The sequence below is a fragment of the Setaria viridis genome, chromosome 9 (genome assembly GCF_005286985.2).
Source record: "Setaria viridis chromosome 9, Setaria_viridis_v4.0, whole genome shotgun sequence".
Classification (NCBI taxonomy): Eukaryota; Viridiplantae; Streptophyta; class Magnoliopsida; order Poales; family Poaceae; genus Setaria; species Setaria viridis.
The window spans coordinates 1,147,523-1,170,990 of record NC_048271.2 but is presented as its reverse complement, the minus strand read 5'-3'; the positions used below and the strand labels follow the sequence as shown (position 1 = coordinate 1,170,990).

The following is a 23,468-nucleotide window of genomic DNA, read 5'->3' as shown; positions in this document are numbered from 1 at the left end:
TGCTTGTTGTGTTTTCTTTGGATCTATGGGATGATAATTGGTGATGTCTTTTGGAAATCGACATAATAATTGAGAAATTGCTTGTTCTATTAGCCTCCTTTGAAGGTTCTCGGGGACGGGGATCACGTGGGGAATAATTCCCCGCGCAGGGGCAGGCCGGGGGGATGGCAAGAAAAGAAAATGTTCCCCGCGAGTATTGACGGGGACGGGGAATTCCTCTCCCCGTGGGAACGGGGATGGGGAGCTAACGTTGCCACCCCTACGGCTACTGTTCACACCATGAACAATAGTGTCACAACTGTTCGCGTGGTGAACTGCTACATGCTGGCTGCTTCGTTGTAGACCTCATGAATAGGTGAAGCCCATAGTGATCGGTAGCCTGGTCTCTGTATACTAGATGTTATGGTTTTGACTAACTCTTTAGATCTGGGGGCCTAGAGAGGGAGGGGGATGTGGGCGGTGGTCATGGAGGGGGGCTGCGCAGGAGGCGCAGGGGGAGAGGGCGGCGCATGGAGAGAGGGAGAGAGAGCTTTAATGTTTTATCCCTTAATTTTTTGCTTGATTCATTTGGTACATGATGTCTCTATTATATAGAGGGACACAACTTGGTTCTCAAGGAACTTTAACTCCCTTAACTTGCAAGCCATCCTATTATCCAGCTCTTTCTAATTCCTAACCCAAGCGGACGGGAGTCTAATTCCTAACCAAGTAGACGGGCGGCAACCCGCGTGCTACAGTCCCGCAGGTCCTTTTGGGCCAGTTCCGGGCCCCCCTTTGGCTCAGCCGGCTTCGGGCTAGACTTTGGCCTAACCGGCCCAGCTGGGTCCTCCAGGTCCAAACAACCACTTTGCATAGGTTCTCAGGCCTATTTGGTAGAGCTCCAGCTTTGAAAAAACAGCTCCAAATCTATAGATCGAGCTAGCTCCACCATAGAGCTGCTCCACTATGGATCTAATATCTCAAAAAGCGTTTGGTACAGCTCCATTCTTATCTTTATCTCACTGGCAATTTGGGCCCATGCATTAGAATAAAAAAAACATCTCCTTCCTAGCGTTGTTGCACGCATGATTGAGGTGCTGGCGGGCACGGTCTCGCCGGCGGCCTCGCGAGCGCTGGCGGGCGCGGCCTCGACGGCTAGGTGGCCGGGTGCGGGGCGGTGCTTCGGCGGAGCAAGACGGCGCTCCGGTGGGCGGGGCGCGGCTACGGTGAGCGGGGCGCGGCCATGGCGGCGCGAGCAGAGAAGGAAGCAATGAAGAAATAGAACGAACCGATCATTTTTCACTAATGAGTGGCAGTGGTAGGTAATTTCCTCCAACTCCACCAAATTTGATTTCGTGGAGTACCCCCTGAGGTGCTCCACCAAATCCATGGATCTGGGGGTAGATCTACCGTTTTCGTGGAGCAGATATGTGGTGGAGTTGCTGGATCTCAAACCGTTTGGCTGAAAAAATCTAGAGCAGAGGTGTTTTTGAGGATCTGAAGCTGCATGGAACTCTACCAAACAGGCCCTAAATAAACTGTTCTTTTTCTCGAACTGCACAGATTCATGTTAAGAGAAAATGAATTTGAATTAATAAACAAAACTTGGATCAAGTAATTTGAAAGCTTTATCCGAGAGCTCCCACCTCATTTGTACCCGTGGAGAAAAAACTTTTTTTTGACGTCAAGTACAAGTGGCGGTGCGCAGCGTGCCATCTTTATTCCGACAGCTTTCGTATTATTACTAGAACTTTTCTCGTCAAAAGAAAAGGAGGTCTTATATATATTTAAAAAGATGTTATACGAAGAGATGGGCCAGAAATCAGAAACGAAAGATGGAAGCCCATTGCAGAGGCCGCAGCAGCACAGCCCAAAAACTTATATTTCCTTCTCAAAAGGCAAAGAAAATTATAGCCCACGACTCTGATTTTATCCACTCCGTCCCGGCTCCCGAGGCGGGAAACTACGAGTGGGGATTGGCCGCCGCCTGGCTGCGCTTTGGTGCTCCACCGTCGATCCGTCGCCGCCGGTCACTGCCGCCACCGCAACCGCCACCATGGGAATCAAGGTACCCTCCTCCATGTGTTTGGTGGTTCACCGTTGCAACCTCGCCTTCGGGCTCTCGATGTGACAGCTTCGTGGCGCGCTCTAGGGCTTGACGAAGCTGCTGGCGGAGCACGCGCCGAGGGCCGCGGTGCAGCGGCGGGTGGAGGACTACCGCGGCCGCGTAATCTCTGTCGACGCAAGCCTCAGCATCTACCAGTTCCTCGTGAGTCGTTGGCTCGTTCGCGCCCGCCCTCTCTATTTATTCGGCCTCTTCGCTTCAGTTTCCTGTGACCGTTTCCTCGTGAGTCGTCGTCGCGTTTGGGTACAGCGTTGCCAGCTAAGAGTTAGATTTCTCCGTTGATATGATTAGGGGAGTGTTCCCAGTTTCAAATTCGTTGCGATATGATGGGTGATTTCTGCGATGTCGCTGTTGTGGGTATGGGCATATGGCACAATCCGTTGGGAAATTCATGCAATGTGTCGGTTAATAGGGGTTATATGGAAGCACGATGGCACCACATCTATTTTTTTTTGAGACAATGGCTATGTTCTGATACATTTGGCATCTACTACTGTATTTTTTGAATGCATACAAGTATACAATCAGCAACCACTTATTCTTCAGTTTCAGAGGCTAATACCATTGGCAGAATTTCAATTTACAAAACTACTGCCCAGTTTTGTTCTCTCTAAATCTAATGCTATTAGGCTATTAGCATGCGCAAGCATTTGTGTACTTAGCTTTTATTGGGTCAATTTACCATTACAGGTTTCTCTCTAGCTGTCATGGGATTCATATCAAATGTGTTGTCAATTTCTGCAGATTGTGGTTGGAAGGAAAGGATCAGAGCTTCTGACCAATGAGGCTGGTGAAGTCACGAGGCAAGGAATATTGCTTGCACCGCCTATTGTCAAGTCATTATCGGTGCAGCTTATTTGACTTTCCATCTCTGTAAATGGTGCAGTCATCTGCAGGGTATGTTGAACCGGACAGTAAGAATGCTAGAAGCAGGGATAAAGCCTGTGTAAGCTTCCTGCATTCCTGTGGTCCTTGTCAATTCTTCGCAGTTGTCTTACTTTTGCTGATTCTGCTGAGCTTTTATGTTAGTTTTGTTTTTGATGGAGAGCCACCTGAAATGAAGAAAAAGGAGCTTGCAAAAAGGTATGCAGGAACTTTTTTCTTTGCTCATTTTCACTCATCAATATTAAATCTCGAACATGCTTTTCCAATCAAGATCAGGGTGGGAGGTGTGCTTGTGCACCCCAACCACCCCATCTCAAGTTCTTTTCAACTCAATTTTGGGTGCCTATTTTCTTAAAGAGAAACCACCTAGTTCATTCTAGGTCGGGCCTCGTTTTTACATGCTTTTTCAATGTTTGTGTAGGTCCTTAAAGAGGAATGATGCTACCAAAGATCTTAATAGAGCTATGGAGGTCAGTTGCTCCTCAGCATAGTGCTAGAGCTTCCTTACTGGCTATGCCTACCTTTTTCATTGCTTTTGCTGGATTTCTGAAGTGGCACTTGAATTACAGATCGGAGATGAGGATTCAATTGAAAAATTTAGCAAAAGGACTGTCAAGGTAATGATCTTACTGTCTGAGGAAATAGGCGAATTTGTTCAAAGAGTGTCCTTGAATTTATATCAGATAAAGCAGCCTTCTATTCTCGTATGAATATGTCATATGGAGTTTTCTCAGGAAAATGGTTTAAGCCTTCTAAACAGTTTGAGGAGTGTTAGCAAGATTTTTTATTAAATAGTGGAGTTGTTCTGAGGATGTACTGTATTCTTTGCCTCCCTTTCCAGGTCACAAAAAAGCACAATGATGATTGTAAGAAGCTGTTAAGATTGATGGGTGTCCCTGTAGTTGAGGTACCATTATTGCTTTTGCCCAGTTGTTGGTTAAGTCTTTACTTTTCTACACAGATCAACTACAGATTAATGTGTTCTTCCAGTGCCATGGAGGGTCAGTAGAATTTTGAGAATCTTTTGAACTTAAAGAATGCACTAGTCTAACTTACATAATCCTTGCTCGGGAGGCCTTAAGCTTCTAATTAGATTTCCCATAAGCTCAAGTCCTATTTGAATGGCTTCTCAGACAAGTTTTAAGCTGCATCCCTACATCTCAAGTTGAACTCATGAGGATGCTAGACCTTTAGGCCCTAAAAACTTTTTAGGTAAGCTTAGGTTGTGAGCCTCTACAAAAATTTAACACCTGTAAGTAATCCCCTACCTTTTCAACTGTCAATTCTCTTGCCAGTGGGGGGAATTAAGCAGATGGCTTAGCTTGAAAGTAAGATGTCTGTTTGGTATTGATTTAAGCTTATTTTTTGCTGTTAAGGTTGGTCTTTAACTAGGATGAATGTGCCTGTTGCACATGTGAATATCTGTCAATCAATAGCTGCCCCACGTGATATCAATGTTACCAGTTACCACTGTAGAGAAAAACTCGATTTGGTTTTCTCATGGGGCATGAATGCACGATTCTTCTGTCTGGGCTACATGCTGTACTATGATTTGATGGCAATGCAAGCATGGTACCTGGCCTTTGTGTGATGTTGTACTGTAATAGGTATTTAAGTTTTTCCTACCACTTCTGCAGGCACCAGGTGAAGCTGAAGCACAGTGTGCAGCACTTTGTGAAACTCACCAGGTATACCAATCAATAACTTTACAGCATCCTTTATTTTAGCATAATTGAATTTTCTTTTCATTCTGAGCTGTGAATGCTAGGTCTATGCTGTAGCTTCAGAGGACATGGACTCACTGACTTTTGGTGCTCGAAGGTTTCTTCGTCACTTAACTGACCTTGGTTATAAGAAATCTCCTGTGACAGAATTTGAAGTGTCAAAGGTAGCTTCACACACATTTTCTTTATCTTTTTTTATTCTCCTGAGCATCTTAGTGATTGTTTATGATTTTCCAGGTTTTGGAAGAACTTGGACTCACGATGGATCAATTCATTGACTTGTGCATCCTTAGTGGATGCGATTACTGTGAGAATATTAAAGGTGTTTTACCCCATTCGATGTTCTCTATATAGAGTTTGTATTAGATTAAGTTCGTAGTATGATTCAGTAATTCAAGCTTCGCTGAAGAGATAGTACCACTCTGAAAATTTTAAAGTTTGCTCCCTTGATTAGCTGCTCTAGTTACTCATCTGCTCACTTTATGGGGGCTTTAACATATACTCTGTCCCAAATTTAGCAGTAATAAACTGTGGAAGCCAAATATCTGCATGAGAAGGTCTTCTCTTAGCAAAAAGCCCGGGGGCTGTCTTACCCCCCACAGGTCGAGGTTTTTTTTTTCCCGTCTGTTGACTAGATCCTGAATTAAATTGAAGCTCAAAGTTGGTTTCAGAGTGCTTTATGATGGATAGTTTGGTGCCATATGTAATCTACAACCTTGAGCAATCTTCAAACCAGTAACATTCGTCACAACTCATTAACAGCTATATTCTTCTTTTTCATAGGTATTGGGGGACAAAGAGCCTTGAAACTCATTCGGCAGCATGGTTGCATAGAAGAAGTTCTGCAAAATCTTAAACAGACGAGGTATGTTTTGATGAGTCTTACACATCCAGTCTTGGCTTGCTCAAATCCTCTCTAATGAGTTGTGTTGCCAGAAAAGTAAGCATTTTGTGAACTCCATGAAATGATAATGTGTGCAATGGGATATAACATGTGCCTAGAACTACATGTGCCTTGTGAGTGTTAACGGGCTGCAGATTATTTGGATTGTTGAATTTTTTTTGCAAGTCACATTTTTTTTCAAATAATACTAACCTGGGAAGAAATCCAATTTTTGTTATGCTACTGTGTTATACCTTGCACACCAGGTGTTTCACAAATTACACCACCAACATGTCCCCTGTTGCCTCTATGACCATACCACCCACTCTGTGTCCTACACAGCTTCTGTTGCTATGCTGCACTCTGCTTCTGCTCCTTTTGCTTCACCATGCTGTTTATGCTATGTGCTTCTGCTAGAAAGCATCACGTCATTATGTGGTCATGCGCTTCTTATGTCAAATCTTCTTGTGCTGCTATTCCCTGTTACCTTCGTTCTGGCTTGGCTACTGCTGTCGGGATGTCGCTCTTGCACCTATCTTCTGGTGTTATTGATACAGTGCACAGACCAATGAAGATGAAATGTGTCTTCAGTAGTGTGATGCAACTGTGGAGAAAGTGTGCAGTTTGTAACAGCCATAGCAGCTAAGCCCTCAAGTAGTTGCAGATTTTATTTATGTCTGAATATTGTTTGATTTTCTTTCTGACCAGTCCTTGATGACTGGCCTGAAGTGCTCCATCATAACTTTAAAAGAAACTGTTTCAAGGATTCATGATTGTTATGCTCATTTATTAATTTGTTATTATATTTCTGTAGCTTCTTTGGTACACTGTTTATACATAAGAAATAAAAAATATGCATGTAGGATGGACTCACGAGTTGGTCCTACTTGCATGGTTTTCCTAATCTATCATGTTATTATCTGAGTAATCTTGAAGCGCTAGATCTTACTGTGCGTGTTCTTTTTTCTTCTGTAGATTCAGTGTTCCAGAAGACTGGCCTTACCAGGAAGTTCGGACCTTGTTTAAGGAACCTAATGTTTGTACAGGAATTCCAGATTTCATGTGGACCTCACCTGACTCAAAGGTTTTCATTGATAGACCATACTGCATTTGCTCCTATTGTTTCACAAGCTAATAGTGCTTTGCTTTCTGTGTTCAGGGCCTCATGGATTTCTTGTCAACTGAAAACAGTTTCAGTCCTGATAGGGTAGCAAAGGCATGTGCGATTTTTAATTTCACTCCTAAATAGTCGTTTAATTTTCCTAACACCAAATGATTGATTCCATGGAATTCATTAGGCGGTAGAAAAGATTAAGGCTGCAAGGGATAGATATTCCCCAGGAAGGTGAGCTGCAATCTACCTGCATCTCATGGAGAATAATCCATGCACATCTGAAATGCTTTTTTTTTGGGGGGTGGGGGGTGGGGGGTGGGGGGCAGATTGAAGCTTTTGACACCAGTTGCTAGCTTACCGGGATCTCACACGGAGAAGGTGCAGATCTTAAACAATTGTTGTACATGACTTTAATCTTCATTCTTTACTCGTCTTTCCTTTGCCTTAGTCACTTCACATTGGTATTGGGCAAGAATATGGACATGATGTGCATATCATTGTGTAACTTTGATTTAATAGAGTTCACTTAATACATACTGTGGTATTGTGCATAGCTGCTGTCTCTTAAGAAGTATCTGCACTTGCGATGGACAAAAAAATATATGTCGGTCGAGTATCTTCAATGTTTTTACTGAATTAAAATTTGAATTTAGTGAAAGCTCTCCAGTAAACACGCATCTTCTCATCTCTCTTCCATCTCATATGCCATGCTACTGGGTAAGCACCTTGTGTGGCGTGGACTAGTTGAGCTATTGCATTATTTCTTGTGTCCCCTCTCGCTCGCTATGATTTTAATTTTTTTAGTCAGTTTTGTAAAGTTCTGAAAACTGAGAAAGGATGCAATACTGATCCATTTCTAATACATTCATATTCAACTGAATAACAGGAACCCACATGCACACTAGGTTCTACAGGACAAAGTCTGAAGGTCAGGTCTGCTCAAGTGTGCAAGAGTTCAGGCCCTGGTTTCAGATACGGTAGCTCAAAGCCATTTATGCTGGGCATGCAATCAGGATTTCATGGAAGACCTTGTGCTTTCTCTTTTATCTAAATATGTACCTGCTCTGGTTTACAAGACCTGGCTGGTTGAAGCTGTAACTGCAGCTACATGAAGGATGCTTACTTAAAATTGTTAATCTGATCCTACTATTCTAATCTTTTCCTTTTGTATTGTAACCTAGCTAGTGAACTGCTGCAGTTCATCTTCTCACATCTAATGATGATTACCGCTACACCACTTGATCTTTCCTTGCTGGTCTTCAAGGATTTGAACGTTATATCCTGAGATGTTAAGAGGTGTTTTTTCAGCTTCAGCCCATGCGGAGCAGAGAAATTGGCAGAAGTTGCTTGACTTTAATATGACTGCGCTGTATAAATCATGTCATTATTTCATTGTATAAACTTATTCAAATTGTAAGTTATATTTTTATGATGCGTAGTGGTTGTACACTAATATGAAATGCTTATAACATTCAAGGAGTTGAAAAGTACCTGTTCTATCAGAAGACTGTAACATTCCTATGACGTTGGTTGTTCCAATTGAGTTATCATTGGACTGCACAAACTATGCAAAATGATGGTATGTGCTAACTTGGATTCATGGAAGTATCCGATTTGCTATACCTTTTTATTATTCTTATTCTCTACCATTCTATGACTTTCAACAGAGGCTGCTGGATAAACAACAGCACTTGGAATGGCATCAAAACTTCCAAGTGGACCTATTCCTCAACTATGCCAAATTCCAGGATATTTAAAGAAGATGCTGTAATATTCTTTGATCCTTCCAATTGTTGCCATACATTCTCATGCCACTTTTGTAGGAACCTGCCATGCTGTTCTCACTTCTGAGAATATGCGGGCCTTCAAGGTTGAACGCTGCCCCTGCTTTCTTCTGTGAAAGGAAAGAGGCATCGTTTCCCTGATGGAAAGCTATGGACAAATTGGGTTCTGGATCATAATGCTGAATGTCATGCCATCGATCTACTAAGGCTGCTGCACATCTGTTCTGCATACCAGGAACCTTGGGCTGCTATAAGTATAGCACCAGAGCCACCAGCTTCAATACCATTCATCAGAAGCCTTCGGTCCTTGGCATTTTGGAGGTAACCTCATTGTCCGTTGATCTGTTTTGCTCTGTTACTTTATCCTTCTACAGTTCCACCTTTTGAAATGGCTTTCACCTTATCCCTGCTAGTGACCTAAAGTACTAGAGTTGGGCATTCTTTGGTGGTAATGAACTGAGCTGTACCTTGATCAACTCCTAGTGTTAATTTTGAGAACTATGAAGTTGCAGCTAGAAAGCATGTCAGCCATGAGAAACCAGTGCACCTGCATCTATATAGTGACCATCTTTGCTCCTGCAGACAGCACGAACTGCTGCTACACAGCTAACTGAGCAGATATTCCCCTGCACAGACTAATCTTCATTCTCCAGTCTCTCCTTCGGTGTTATGTACATCCAAGAAAGTTGGTAGAAGGATCTAAAATCCACATGGGTGGACAACCTTTTTCCTTTGCCGTCCAAACTGCCCACTAGAAGCATCGCTAATTTCCCTTTTGGTAATGTCTAAGTCTAAGCACCACTTTACGGTTCTTCAATATCACAAGAAAAAATTTAGTAAAAGGAAAATAATAAAATGGGTTCCTTCTAATCAACGGTGGTGGTGAGCGGGTATGGTATGTTAAGTTTGGGTTCAACTTGCTATATTTGCTTAGCCTATGGATACTTATTGTTGGTTTTGCCGTTGAAGCTGTGCTGAATCTAGCATGACATTCATTTGTGATGAAGTGATGTCCTTTCCTAAATGATTTATACTATTGCAGTTCTCATTCTTCTATCCACCACCACCACAACAACAACATAGCCTTTCAGTCCCAAGCAAGTTGGGTAGGCTAGAGTTGAAACCCAACAAGAACCATAAATCAGGGTTCGGGCACTTGAATAGCTGTTTTCCAAGCACTCCTATCCAGGACTAAATCTTTGGTATATTCCATCCCTTCAAATCTCCTTTTATTGCCTCTTCCCATGTCAATTTTGGTCTTCCTCTGGCTCTCTTCACATTACTGTCACGCCTTAGGGTTCCACTATTCACTGGTGCCTCCGGAGGCCTTCGTTGGACATGTCCAAACCATCTCAGTCGGTGTTGGATAAGCTTTTCTTCAATTGGTGCTACCCCTAACCTATCACGTATATCCTCGTTCTGGACTCGATCCCTTCTCGTATGACCACAAATCCAACGCAACATACGCATTTACGCAACATTTATCTGCTGGACATGTCGTCTTTTTGTAGGCCAACATTCTGCACCATACAACATTGTAGGTCTAATCGCCGTCCTATAAAACTTGCCTTTTAGCTTCAATGGTACCCTCTTGTCATATAAAATTTCTGATGCTTGGCGCCACTTCATCCACCCTGCTTTGATTCTATGACTAACATTCTCGTCAATATCCCCATCTCGTTGTAGCATTGATCCCAAATAACGAAATGTATCCTTCCTGGGCACTACTTGGCTTTCCAAACTGACATCTCCCTCCTCATGTGTAGTAGTGCCAAAGTCACATCTCATATATTCAGTTTTAGTTCTGCTGAGTCTAAAACAATATCTCCATTAGAATGGCTAGGTTTAACGTTGGCTCGCCAAGCCTATCACAACCCTCCTCCTTTACCAGAGCTTGGGACCTGCTATGTTGAGACAACATAGGCGGAGTTAGTTCTCATTCTTCTATCCAATGCAAGTAAATTTATCAGTATCACATCCCATTATCGGTGCTTAATGTTAAGATCGTTTACATGGTTGGCACGAACTCAGTAATGATAGTTGTCTGTGTCCACTACACGTGACAAGATCATAAGCCATGTCGCTTAGGGCCCGAAAACCAGTGTATTACGTGTGCAATCGGTTGCACGGTACCCCGCTGCTTCTTCAAATGGGCCATTGAAAGGGATAAACACAGGTGTCTTATGGGCGCAATTAGTTGCATGGCACTCTGCTGCGATGGGGCCATCTGCCGCTTCTTCAAATGGAACATCAAAAGGAATGAGGGCTGCAACTTCCAGCAATGTGGACGAGGGGGGCTTTGCCACCAACGAAACCTCCAAGATGGTCACTTGGTCCACTCTCTCAAAGAGTGCGGGCGCCGTGCACGGACAAAATGGTGGCCATGGCCACAACAAGGAGGCTCGTGAGGGCGGCAAGCTTGGCCATTTCTTCACAGTTTGGTGATGGTTGTGTATTATTTGCAAGCAGGTAGCGGATGGGGATGGCGTGCTGATCTAGGATCTGTAGGAGCAACTGATTTTTATTTAAATAGGTGAAAGTGCAGTTACTTATTACTAAACTTTGTGAAACTACGGCAGCGTTAATGTATGTGTTTAACGCCAATAAAACAAGAGTTATACTATAATTAATCAACTCCGTTTGATCGGGAAGAAACATAGGAGTTCCATCAAAACCATAGGAATTGATGAAATGAAGTTATGTCCACGAAGATTGATGTAGCCTGAATATTTAGGTAATATCAGAATATTCTGTTCCTTGGGTAGTAACAATGGTAAGCTGTGACCAACAATGCCTATGTGAGATGTTATACTTTTTTGTTTTGAACTGCAAGGACCTACTTGCTTCATGTGCCGTTCTTGTTTTATCTAGCATGCTACAGAATCTGCTTGAATTTGTCTCCTTAGGGTCATATGGTTGCTTAATGCGAATAGTTATTATTCCTTTTTTTCAATTTTCTCTTAATAGCGGTCTTAATTAATTAGCAAACTTCTTTGCAGCTTTTGACTATTGAGGATGGGGGCAATTCTTGAAGGACCAAAGTACGAGTGCTTGCTTTTTGGTAAGTTCCCTGCTTTAAAAAAAATCCAGAGAGATTGTTGCTGCATTTATTGCTTCATTTTTTTGCGACTTAAATAAATGTGTTCTCTATTTAATATTCAGATCTAGATGACACTTTGTATCCCTTCAGTGTTGGCATCAATCTATCTTGTCGCAAAAATATACAAGGTGAGGCAAGACACTAATCATGTTTCATGGCTTCAAGCTTTATGAAGCGTATATTGTCCGCAAATGTTGAAGAGACTGCAATGTTGAATTTTTGACCACCAGATTATATGCGGCACCATCTGCAAATTGAAGAGAGCCAAATTGCTGAAATGTGCCTGAACCTGTACAAGGAATATGGCACCACAATGGCTGGCCTTAAGGTACAACTCATATTTCATTAGTTGTTCATTGAGTGTTTACCATGACCTTACATTTTCTTCTCCTTTCTAATCACACCATCGCTATTCTCTGTAGGCATTAGGCTACGAGTTTGACAATGATGAGTTTCATGCAAATGTTCATGGTACCTTGCCATATCACAATCTGAGGCCCGACCCTGTTTTGAAGACCCTCCTACTTTCAATTCCACAGAGAAAAATAGTATGAGAAGCACCGGTTTTTCTGTTTTGTTGCTGTACTCACAAATGACATGCTTGAAAAATGAATAAGAGAGCATTTTTACCAACCGAATTTTGGTTGTTGCAGGTATTCACAAACTCTGACAAAGCACATGCGGAGGAGGCTCTGCACAGGCTGGGTTTACAGGGTTGCTTTGATGGTGTGATATGCTTTGAGACACTGAATCCTTGCAATGGTTTAAGTCGGTCCCAGAATTGCATGCTGTTCAAGGATGAAACATCTGCCGACTTGGTTGATCTGAATGAATCAAATGGGTTCAGACCCAAATCACCCATCCTCTGCAAGCCCTCCATTGAAGCCATGAAAGCTGCAATTCAAATTGCAAATGTTGATCCTAAGAAGACAGTAAGAATTCTCCTCTTCGAAACATGACCAAGAACACATTCAAACAAGCAAGGAATGCCCCGGTGGAAATTTACCTTCTATATATTTTTCAGATATTTTTTGACGACAGCACTCGGAACATAGCTTCAGGAAAGGCTGCAGGCTTCCATACTGTGGTTGTAAGACGTCGTACATGGCCCAGATTCCACATTAACCATCATCATGTTCAAATGAAAAACTTATTTACAAAACTTTCTGAATTTTGCAGGTTGGCAGGTGGACACTTGTTCCTGGGGCTGACCATGCTCTGGAGAGCATTCATAACATCAAGGAAGCTTTGCCCGATATATGGGATGGTCAAGATCGGTCTGAATCTGATGTTGTTCTTACTTCCAGCTCTGTCGAAACTGTGGTGGTTGCTTGAATGCGTCACCATGTGGGTTATCCATCCTGTAATGCCATGTGTGGACTACTTGGTGTGATTTTGGATAGTGGATGCAGAAGATGTATCCTAGCTTCACCAGTGAAGAAATTGCTGTCATAGTTCCAACTATTAATGGAATTGTAACAGTTGGAGCACTGTGAGCATATGCAGTAATTCTGCAGATGTTACTCGCATTATTGGTATACCATTCTCTATGTATCGTGTTTTTACCTCAGAATAAAGTGATTGCTCTAATACAAAACTTCAGAAGTTTGTATTCCCGTCGTTTTACGATAGCGCTTTTTTTTTTAAAAAAAGAAAAATATAGTGCCGCTTATATTTCTTGTATTCTTTCGACATATCGGACCTTCGTCTATTTCAATTGCGTTTGGGCCCCTTCTGGGCAGTGTTTTTTTTCCAGGCCCAGGCCTAATTTTGCTCATATCTAATTTTAGTGGTAGACTGGTAGGATAGATCACGATCGTTTAAAATGCCAATTTTTGTTGGGTTTCAGAGGTATTTTGCAATCAAATAAAGTTATACGAAAAATTCTTTATATTTTAATTCTTTATTAGTGCTTTTCGGTCTGTTATAAAATAACTAAAAAATGAGGGGTCCTTTTGTAATTTAGTCATGCTTGCAGAGCGGATAGGATAAGGCCATAACCACGCCGTTGTGCGGGAGAAGAAGAAAGCTAGTGAAGACTGAAGAGCAGCGTCGCACAAGTGAGCCATGCTCGCCTCGCCGGCGCTCGCCGGCGCCCACTCCTTCGCGGCGTCCGTGTCCGGCAACCTCCGCATCCCCTTACCTTCCGTCCCCGCGCCCTCGCCCACGCCGGCGCGCCGCGCCGCGCTGTCCGTCGTCGCCAAGGTCAAGGTGTCCACGCCCCAGGACGACCGCATCGCTCGCCATGTCCGCCTCCGCAAGAAGGTAGAAATCTGCACGAGAGCCAATTTAGCCTCGTGCTCCTCCTTTCTCCTTACCAATAATGTGGACGCCAATGTGCACGAATTCTAGTGAGGACGTTTTCACTCTGCGCATTTGATTAGGCGAGTGGTGGATGGGGGCAATGCCGTGGCTACGACCAGTTCGACGAAACGCTTCTATTAGATCTGTAGCCTCTATCAGCTATAGAGACATGAACTGAATTTAACTAAGAGTTTCCCTGCTAGTTTCATGATCTACGATAGCTGTCAGTCTTACATACTTCTTTCCAGGTGAGTGGCACCACGGAGAGGCCGAGGCTGAGTGTTTTCCGCTCAAACAAACATCTGTACGCTCAAGTCATCGATGATACAAAGCAATGCACTTTGGCTTCAGCTTCAACCATGCACAAATCTCTCTCCAAGGAATTGGAATACTCGGCTGGACCAACGATTGTAAGTTATCAGTACCTTTTATTTTGCTTGAGAAACTCTGATCTTGGTTGAAATGTCAATACCATTCCAAAGACTGTAACAGAAGGTTCACTGCTCATTGCATAAAGCACTCTTTTTCGGTGCTTGTGTGTTGCGTGTGTTAAATACTATGGGTAAGAGTGCTCTACTGAAAATGCATACTCCTTGCACTTGTAGCGTCATAAACCAGATGATAAATTCATCCAGTAAGGACTAAGGAGTTCAATGTGCAATTAATTATCTATGGCCCAATCAAATGTATATACTCTGTTGGTACTGAAATGTCATTGGTATTTCAGACTACGTAGTTTGCGATACACCACTTATTTCTCTAAATTGTACAATAAGTACATATATGCATCCTTTCACTATTTTTTCACAAGAACAGACATGGCCAAACCCTTCTTGCAGTGAAAGTAAAACAGGTTACCAGAGTAGAATAGTTGAGCAGAAAATGGAAATTTTGATATGTTTCCCACATTATAGTTTCCTTATTCTATTCACAAATGTAAATCCACCATTTCATCAGTTTACCAGAAGAGGGAGCATTTGTGGCACAGCAGTATTTGCTTATATACAGAAACAGTCATGTTCAATGGTCAATTTAATCAACACAGTCAACTCCTAGATTCAATTTCTATCTTTTGTTAAGAATCAATGAGATTTTAGGACAGCATGTTGGAAACAAGATCACAATGGCCTGTACATAGTCTGAAATATGCTTTTGCAGCTATTTCTTGCAGATAGGCTATTATTTGTTTGTGACAGAAGGTTGATATTTGGTTTCCAGGAAGTAGCACAAAAGATCGGTGAAGTGATTGCCAAGTCTTGCCTGGAGAAAGGAATTACCAAAGTTGTCTTCGACCGAGGTGGTTTCCTCTACCACGGCCGCATAAAAGCTCTTGCTGATGCTGCTAGAGAGCACGGGCTTGAGTTCTGAATATTTACTCCAAATGTTTGTTCATATTCCCAGGATCACCTGTAATCTTCTCTTTCCCCCCTGTACGTTGAACAGAGTTTGTAGTCATCCACCTTGTTCTGCAGAGTGCGGACTTGGCCAAACTTTGATCGCATCAGTTTTTTGTACCAGTCTTGCATTCAAAAGCTTCTCAACTCATCTCCCACCGTTCGTACTCCCTGGTCCACACCATATTCATACATGATAGTGTTGATATGTGAAACATTGATCCTCTGGATCCGATTCCTAAGTACAAGGGAGTTGAAACAGGATTGCACGGTGTGCCGTGTCGGTTCTGCTACAGGGACACTCCTCGACAGGATTGCAGTCACTACACTGTATGACAGGTGCAATCTGATGTGTCGTGTCGTGTGCATGGTATATTGCTACCTCTAAGAAATATACACGCAATGAAGAATGCACTGATAGGGCACCTGCAGGCTACATCGTCACCTGTTTCACGTGTATGACAGCGTCGATCTGATCATTTTCCTGTTCTTCATCAGTTAATGCTACTTGTATTATAAAACATATTTGTCATGTTTGCCTATATCTTTCTTAGTAATGGCTGCCTACTCACGTGAAAGGGATATATATAGGAAATGCAATAATATATAGGGCTCGTGGTGATCTAAGAATTGACGGCACGGATTATTTTTCGGACAGTACTGCGCTACAGTACCAATTTTATTACGGTTTTTTTTATGAATTATGAGAAAGGTTTAGCTTTCACTGATTTATCAGCCAAAGATTTCTTTGGTTCCGTGCGTTGTTGGTCATCATATTATCGAAAATATGGTTATGGTTTTGGAAGAAAAAAAGTTCATTTCAGGATTCAGACATTCAGTGGATGGTTAGTTTGCTCGTGCTGTCTTGTTCAGCAGATCTTGTGAAACTTTTGTGGTCCCATTCAGTTTGATTTTGGGGGTTCCCTTGGTGTTCCTCTTGGATTGGATGAACCCTGACGTCCTTCCACTCAACGGGTAAGGTTGTTGCAATCAGCTCGCGTATTGCAGTCCTTTTTTTGCAACTTCTAGTTCATGTTCATTATCATCCCTCGACAACTGGACTGGACAGTTCATCACCCAGAGAAGATTTCCTAGAAGTGGAAAATGGCCGAGTAGTTGCGAGAGAGACGGCTCTGAAGTGGCCGGAGCATGTGTTCAGACACGAGTGGCCCAACTGTCCATTTACCAAGAGACTGTGATGTCTCTGGCGACACGGTCGATCGTGTGTCAAACTTGTGCACAAGATTGACACGATCCTTGGCTTCGATCAAGTGCGTTCTGGCCGGCCTGCCAAATGGCACCACGCACGGTTCCAATGCACTTGCATATGCGTGTACTAGAGCTTGTGCCTATCCTGCTGGACAAATGGCATGCGGAGGTCTGAAGAGATGTTCGTCAGAGAAGTTCTGGAGAAACCTGCCTGGTAACACGTCGTCATTACCTTAGTAAGTGAGCAAAGGCTTCCAGTAACAGTGAGGTGATGTACTGCACAGATTAGCTGCCCAGTGCTGGAGCCTCACTCACATCGACAGCGTGAATGCGTGATCAAGGTATCCTCCACCTTTACCTTTTGCGACCTCAGTTTCTTCTCGGATCTTCATTTCCACCACTAGTACGCTTTTGGATAGTGGAACCGACTCAAATCACTCTCAAAAAGCTTCAGAATTTCTGTTGGAATCTAAATGAATTGTCGGCATGTCTCAGAGCTTAGCTAATTGCTTGGTTATTACTTGGTTGCAGCTGCAAATGGAGCGTGCAGAGTCTGAGAAAGAATGAAGCTACCAGCATCACGCGCAGCAGAAAACATTTGCAGAACCAAGTAAAGCCCCGCACATCGAGCATGGTATCTTGTTGTGGCAGGCCGAAAGCGATGAGATTTGGACCGTGCGGCCACCGTAACTTTCCGCCGGCTTTAGACTTTTTGTTGCTCCTCCGTGCAGAGTAAGCTTGTTGATTCGAGGGGGGAAACGTAATCAGATGGTTAAACACTAGTCTCCTGCGGGGGTATCTGTTGGCTCGCTTTCGGAAAGTTAAAACGAGATGGCAAGTGCCACCCTCTGAGAAAGGTTAGCAACAAGCTGCAGGACTTACCCGCTACTGCCCCTCCGATAGATGTTACTGCTTACCCTGTAGGAGTTCTTACCGTCCTATTTTGACTTTTACTCTTCAACGGAGTCGTGTGGTGGACAATAAAAAAGAAAAGTGATTAGTGACATCGCGGTCGTTTCCGATAACAGATACTCCCTCCGTTTATTTTTATAAATCGTTGATACAATATGGCACGGTCTTCCAAATACATTTTAACCGTTAATTTATCTTATATTATATTATTTATGGTTACAGATTTATAATTATTGGAGAGTACATTTAATTACAAATCCAACCATTATATCATAAAAATAAAAAATTATTGGTTAAATTATTAATAAAAAATAATAAAGTTTGAATCTTAATATGTGCGTGCGCCTTCTAAACAGAAACGGAGGGCTGTGGTAGAGAGATATCGTAGTCATGGCCTCGTATACATACTGTAATTGTATATTGACTGACTGGCCCTTGGTTGATGAGAATGTTGAGAAGCAACCTGGCAAAAGAATCAATCGCAGTCGTTTATTTAAGCAACCTGCTAATGAGCCTTTAGTAAGAAAAGAAAGGTTAGCGATCTGCAGAAGTTACCAGTACTGTCGTCCGGTAGATGTTACTGCTTACCCTATTTATTTAGACCCTCACTCTTTAATAAAGAGAGTAACGTAAGGGGGAAGCATAATTTACAGTTGGGCCAGTGACATCACAGTCATTAATTTGGAGAATAGAAATATACCGTGTGACTTGGTAGTCATGGCCTCGTATACTACATCTGTTCCAGATCGTACATCGTTTTACTTTTTAGGTTTGTAGATATTATTATGCATCTAAATATAGTATATGTCTAGGCGTATAATATTATGTATGAATCTACTACAGTCTAACGGAGGGAGTAGTAAGTAGACGCTGTAGTTGCGTATTGACTGAACCCGCCTTGATCGCGTTTGATGGGGGATGAGATTGACCAGAAGCAACCAACCAGGTAGCACAAGAATCATACACTGCCTAGCTATCCTGGAAAGCTCCGTCTCTGAATGTTAGCGTTGTGCTTGTGGTTGAATTGGCTTCGGACTCCACGAGATGCTACCACGTCGTGAGCGCATGACGTACGGAGTAGATGCCGGGCATGCTGATGTGTGCAGTAGTGTCGGCGTACGTGGCAAACTGATTATTGAATCGACTGCGGAGTCTGACACGACATAATAATTCTACTAGTACAATCATGGGTGGATTGATGTGCGCTGATAATTCCCATCGGAGCCACAGTGGTTGTCGCATCTGGGTACGAGCGATGCATCCAAATGCAGAACCTGCGTCCTATTGGTCCGGCAACTTATGCCTGGTTTGGTTACTCTTGCTTAAACCTTATTTTTAGCACGTGTCACATTGAATGTTTAGATACTAATTAGGAGTATTAAACGTAGACTATTTATAAAACCCATTACATAAGTGGAGGCTAAACGACGAGACGAATCTATTAAGTCTAATTAGTTCATGATTTGACAATGTGTTGCTACAGTAAACATTTGCTAATGATGAATTAATTAAGCTTCATAGATTCGTCTCACTATTTAGCCTCCACTTATGTAATGAATTTTGTAAATAATCTACGTTTAATACTCCTAATTAGTATCTAAACATTCGATGTGCCACGTGCTAAAAATAAGCAAATAACCAAACGCCCCTAACCTGTCTCGGTGCCCGGCCGCGTTCCAGAGGAACCCGAGGCGACGACGACCAGTTCTCTTGTGTCGCCCAATCGCAGGCGTGCACCGTGCCCGCCGGCCCAAAGATTCCGCCAGTCCGTTGCTGCTTTCGTCTGCTTCCCGTCGTCGCCCAAAGATTCGCTCTCCGGCCGTCTTGTACGCACGCGTCGTCAACAAATGATACAGTCTCCTTCGACCCTCGCCTCGCGTATAGTGTACATGGACGCAACTCGGCGAATTCAACCTCAGCGTTGCAGTCCCGGTATACAAATGGAGGTGTCGTGGACACTGTGGCTAGCTGCTGCTGGCCTCTAGCTGCAAGGGGGAGCTGGCTTCAACGAGATTGTACACGTACCGACCGAGGCGCGTGTTCTAGGCATTGTTGTTTGCGTCTCTCTCTCTCTCCCCTTCTCTCTGCTACCTTCGCTTCCGGTTCCGGGAGAGCAAGCTCTATTAATATGCGCACTGAACGATCGACACGTATACCAGAGAGGCTACAAGCTAGGGGGGGATCGACAAGCAATGGCGAGGCCACGGCGGCCGGGGGTTCTCCCTGCCACCCTCCTCCTCCTCTTCCTGGCCGCCTCCGCCGCCGCGCCGTGGCGGCAGTACGGCCTGGCCGCCGTCGCCGCCGCTCCCGACGGCGGCGGCGGGTTTGTGGGCGTGAACGGGACGCAGTTCGTGATGGGCAGCGGCGGCACCAAGACCGTCTACTTCAGCGGGTTCAACGCGTACTGGCTCATGCTGGTGGCGTCCGACCCGGCGCGGAGGGCCAAGGTCGTGGCCGCGTTCCGCCAGGCGTCGGACCACGGCCTCAACCTCGCGCGGACATGGGCGTTCAGCGACGGCGGCGAGACGCCGCTGCAGGTGTCCCCCGGCGTCTACGACGAGGCCATGTTCCAGGTCGGCTTCGATCGACGCTTAGCTGCCGTGCAAACCAATGCAAAAACACAAAGCATGATGACTTGTCTCGTTCGTTCGTGTCGAGTTATTAACAGCTTAGCAAATGGGGTTGGTTGTGTGCAGGGTCTGGACTTCGTGATCGCCGAAGCCAGGCGGCACGGCATCTACCTCCTCCTCTGCCTCGTCAACAACTTCCACGACTTCGGCGGGAAGCGGCAGTACGTCGCCTGGGCGAGGGAGGCCGGCCACGGCGGCCTCGCCACCGCCGACGACTTCTTCAACAGCACCGTCGTCAAGGGATACTACAAGGACCACGTCAAGGTATACTTTCTCTGAATTCTGAAAGACCAAGCTCTCCTGTTAATCAACTTGCAAAATGCATGCAGGCGGTGCTGACGCGGGTGAACACGGTGACCGGCGTGGCGTACCGGGAAGACCCCACCATCCTCGGCTGGGAGCTCATGAACGAGCCGCGATGCGACGCCGATCCCACCGGCGCCATGGTGCAGGTGAGCACAGCCTCCAGTCCGGCCGCCTGCCTCCGGCCAGAATTCATCCATGACCCACATCCACCGCCATCAATCACCAAGCTCGTGTACCACGCGCTGAATTATTCGGCCCCAATCGTGCCAACGATCTCACATGCACGATGCTGTCAACGTACGTAGCACAAACCAAACCGTCTCTGGATTGAAAACCAAAAGACTCGGGCACAAGCAATTAACGCTCGCTCGCTGTCGATCGATCGATCGATCGATCGCGAGCCACACGATCTACCGACCAAGTACAAAGATTACAATGATTTGATTCCGGCTGGCCGGACGGTGCTGCAGGCGTGGGTGGAGGAGATGGCGCCGTACGTGAAGTCCATCGACGGCGACAAGCACCTGGTGACGGCGGGGCTGGAGGGCTTCTACGGCGCCGGCACGCACGAGAGCAAGGACCTCAACCCGTGGGGCATCTACTACGGCACCAACTACGTGGGCACCCACCGCGCCGCCGGCGTGGACTTCGCCACCATCCACCTCTACCCGGACGTCTGGCTCTGGGGCTCCGGCGCCGCCGCGAAGCTCGCCTTCCTCCGCAACTGGACGCGGTCGCACGCCGCCGCCACCGAGCTCTACCTCGGCAAGCCGCTGCTCGTCACCGAGTACGGCAAGTTCCTCTGGGAGGGCGTCGCCGGCGCCAACCGGACGCAGCGGGACCGGTTCCTGGACCTCGTGCTCGACTCCATCTACGACTCGGCGGCGGAGGGAGGGCCGCTCGTCGGCGGCGCCTTCTGGCAGCTGCTCGACCCAGGCATGGACACGCTCAGGGACGGGTACGAGATCATACTCCCCGAGGACCGCCACGCCGCGGGCATCATCGGCAACCACTCCAGGCAGCTCGCCCAGCTCAACGGGCAGGACGTCGACGCGGTTCGCCGGAGGAGGCGGAGGAGGAGGAGGAGCGCGCGTAGCAGGAAGGTGCACGTAGGTAGCTCGGGTAGGAGTAGCAGTAGTGATACAAGGCAGTTGCACATGCTCTTGGTTCGTTTCATCTCTTTGTTCAGATCAGTTTCTTCACTGTTCAGCAGTGTATAGACGACCGTAGAGAATTTTACTGTGCATATTTACAGGTAAAAAAATACTAAGGGTGTGTGTGTGTAAAGTGCTAGGAGCTAGAGATGAGTGCCTAGACTATACTGTTAGAACATACTTGTCCCGACAAGCTGTATACTGTACTGTACCACTACATTTATACTCGATGCTATAAAGAGGTAGCATTAGAGACTGCCTGGTAAGTAGTTTTCAGGGGCCATGCGAAGTCTCTGTTTCATCTACCAACAAAAGGATCGGTCCATTTTTATGACTGGTCTGAACAGCAACAGTACTGGAGTACATCGCATCATCACCGACGAAAAGCACGCGGCAGTCGATCGAGCAGTGACAAAATCTGTTTTTTTTTTTTGGCACGACAATTCTGTGCCACGCTAGCGAGGGTCACACCCAGGCATCACAGGATGAAAACGCCGGTTAAGTGTGGCTGGCCTTATCCTTGCACATCTGAAAGTGAGTGGTCATGATCCAGTAGACTCACCTGTGGATCATCCATCCCTGGGAAGTGGGAGCTCTACCGCCCCAGGGACTCGATTGCTTACAGACCGCTCCATTCTGAAGCGTGCAAAACTGTCTCGAGCCAAGTGTGTTTTTTCCTGTCCAGTGCTATTGTCAAGGCTAGGCATGAAAACGATCGGAAGAGACTTAAATTGTTTTCAGTTTCAGATTTTCAGGCGGAAACGAAATTGAAATCAATATTGTCGGAAACGAAAACGATACCGGTGTTACGGTAACATCGGAAACGAAACTACCTGGTCGAAAACGTATCGATATCGATCAGGAATCGATAATTCATAGTAAAAAAAACAATAACACATGATACACATGACTTGACTATAAGTCCATATAGGAAAGCCAAGCCTTCAACCAAGTAGCAAGTTTACAGTAACCCAAGTAGGCAAGTAGCATGACGCAAGTTCAACTTTCAAGTTTAACGTAGCACAAGTTCACAAATATTTTTTCTCGCTAAAAAAAGTTCACAAATATGTTAACCATGCATTCAACGCGCATAGCAATAGCATCATCGACGACCCAATCTCTCACAAGTCTGCCTGCATGCGCCACAGCTGAACCTCGGGCCTGAGAAGTTTGGGCTTTGGCTGGTCGGCTGCGACGTGGGCTTGGCCACTTCGGCCAGATGATACAACAGACTTTGGAGATGGACTGCAATATACGGGGGAAATACCGACGGAAATTATCGGGTTAATATACGGAAAAATGTGGAAACGATCGGAAGGAAGCTAAATCGTTTTCGTTATCGATTCCGTATTTTTTTTTACCGTTATCGTTTCCGTATTTGCGGTTATCGCTTCCGTAATTGTTTTGTCAAAAAAAAGCGAGAAAACACCTCGGAGACGAGCCCCGGTAAACGAGAATTTCTGTTTCCACTTTCATCCCTAGTCAAGGCTCTCTCGGACTCTCCAATCCGAGCGGTTGCCTACTTCCTGAACGTTCTGCGTACACAGGCAACGGGATTGTCCCACACTGCTTGCGTTTGATTCGAGTTGAGTGGTTGAATTGTCCAGCGATCGGCAGACTGAGCCTGGCATCCCGTTGTGTGTTCAATAGGATGCGTTTGGTTTGGAGACAAGAAGGGATGGACGGTGCCGTCTCTATTTTTTGGGATGGGATCATCCCGTCTGATGTTTGGCGCAGAGGGATGAATTCATCCCAGTTTTTTGTTTGGTACGATGGATTGAAAACGAGGAACGGATGGCTCGGGTAATACATGTGTTTAGTGGGACCCACATGTCATATATGGGCCCACGTGTCATCTTCTTTTCTTTTTTTTTCTCTCCTCACCCTTATCTTCTCCAACCAGACCCATCTCCCTATCCGCCGCCGACAAGCCGGTTCCCACCCCCGCCGGAGCTCCCTACCGCC

At 45.1% G+C, this 23,468-nt stretch overlaps 4 protein-coding genes across 9 annotated transcripts; all 4 read left to right on the top strand.

Annotated features, from left to right (window-relative positions):
- The first annotated feature begins 1,886 nt into the window (after positions 1-1,886).
- On the top strand, positions 1,887-7,958 carry LOC117838358 (flap endonuclease 1-B). Of its 3 annotated transcripts, XM_034718358.2 has the most exons (17): positions 1,887-2,047; positions 2,132-2,248; positions 2,849-2,907; positions 2,991-3,050; positions 3,134-3,187; positions 3,411-3,459; positions 3,559-3,606; positions 3,831-3,896; positions 4,627-4,677; positions 4,758-4,877; positions 4,951-5,035; positions 5,497-5,578; positions 6,572-6,680; positions 6,756-6,812; positions 6,895-6,941; positions 7,037-7,088; positions 7,597-7,958. In XM_034718358.2, the coding sequence occupies exons 1-17, from the start codon at positions 2,036-2,038 to the stop codon at positions 7,759-7,761; spliced, it is 1,233 nt and encodes a 410-aa protein (XP_034574249.1). In that variant the 5' UTR covers positions 1,887-2,035; the 3' UTR covers positions 7,762-7,958. The 3 variants fall into 3 exon arrangements, with proteins under 3 accessions (XP_034574249.1, XP_034574250.1, XP_072146812.1); XM_034718359.2 differs by lacking the exon at positions 7,037-7,088 and having other exon boundaries at positions 7,597-7,756; XM_072290711.1 differs by lacking the exons at positions 7,037-7,088; positions 7,597-7,958 and having other exon boundaries at positions 6,895-6,945.
- A 189-nt stretch (positions 7,959-8,147) lies between these two features.
- Positions 8,148-13,206, top strand: LOC117838359 (uncharacterized protein C24B11.05). Of its 2 annotated transcripts, none has more exons than XM_034718362.2 (9): positions 8,148-8,289; positions 8,378-8,815; positions 11,494-11,555; positions 11,657-11,722; positions 11,825-11,922; positions 12,017-12,142; positions 12,248-12,526; positions 12,619-12,681; positions 12,774-13,206. In XM_034718362.2, the coding sequence occupies exons 3-9, from the start codon at positions 11,510-11,512 to the stop codon at positions 12,927-12,929; spliced, it is 834 nt and encodes a 277-aa protein (XP_034574253.1). In that variant the 5' UTR covers positions 8,148-8,289; positions 8,378-8,815; positions 11,494-11,509; the 3' UTR covers positions 12,930-13,206. The 2 variants fall into 2 exon arrangements, with proteins under 2 accessions (XP_034574253.1, XP_034574251.1); XM_034718360.2 differs by having other exon boundaries at positions 12,619-12,684.
- A 393-nt stretch (positions 13,207-13,599) lies between these two features.
- Positions 13,600-15,443, top strand: LOC117838360 (large ribosomal subunit protein uL18c). Of its 2 annotated transcripts, none has more exons than XM_034718363.2 (3): positions 13,600-13,859; positions 14,147-14,308; positions 15,057-15,443. In XM_034718363.2, exons 1-3 carry the CDS (start codon positions 13,662-13,664, stop codon positions 15,264-15,266), a joined length of 570 nt encoding a protein of 189 aa, XP_034574254.1. In that variant the 5' UTR covers positions 13,600-13,661; the 3' UTR covers positions 15,267-15,443. The 2 variants fall into 2 exon arrangements, with proteins under 2 accessions (XP_034574254.1, XP_034574255.1); XM_034718364.2 differs by having other exon boundaries at positions 13,607-13,859; positions 15,117-15,443.
- Positions 15,444-19,274: 3,831 nt separating this feature from the next.
- On the top strand, positions 19,275-21,786 carry LOC117837010 (mannan endo-1,4-beta-mannosidase 3). 2 transcript variants are annotated; one of them, XM_072291177.1, is made up of 4 exons: positions 19,275-19,986; positions 20,110-20,307; positions 20,373-20,646; positions 20,820-21,786. In XM_072291177.1, exons 1-4 carry the CDS (start codon positions 19,606-19,608, stop codon positions 21,443-21,445), a joined length of 1,479 nt encoding a protein of 492 aa, XP_072147278.1. In that variant the 5' UTR covers positions 19,275-19,605; the 3' UTR covers positions 21,446-21,786. The 2 variants fall into 2 exon arrangements, with proteins under 2 accessions (XP_072147278.1, XP_034572437.1); XM_034716546.2 differs by having other exon boundaries at positions 19,287-19,986; positions 20,373-20,495.
- The last annotated feature ends 1,682 nt before the right edge of the window (positions 21,787-23,468 follow it).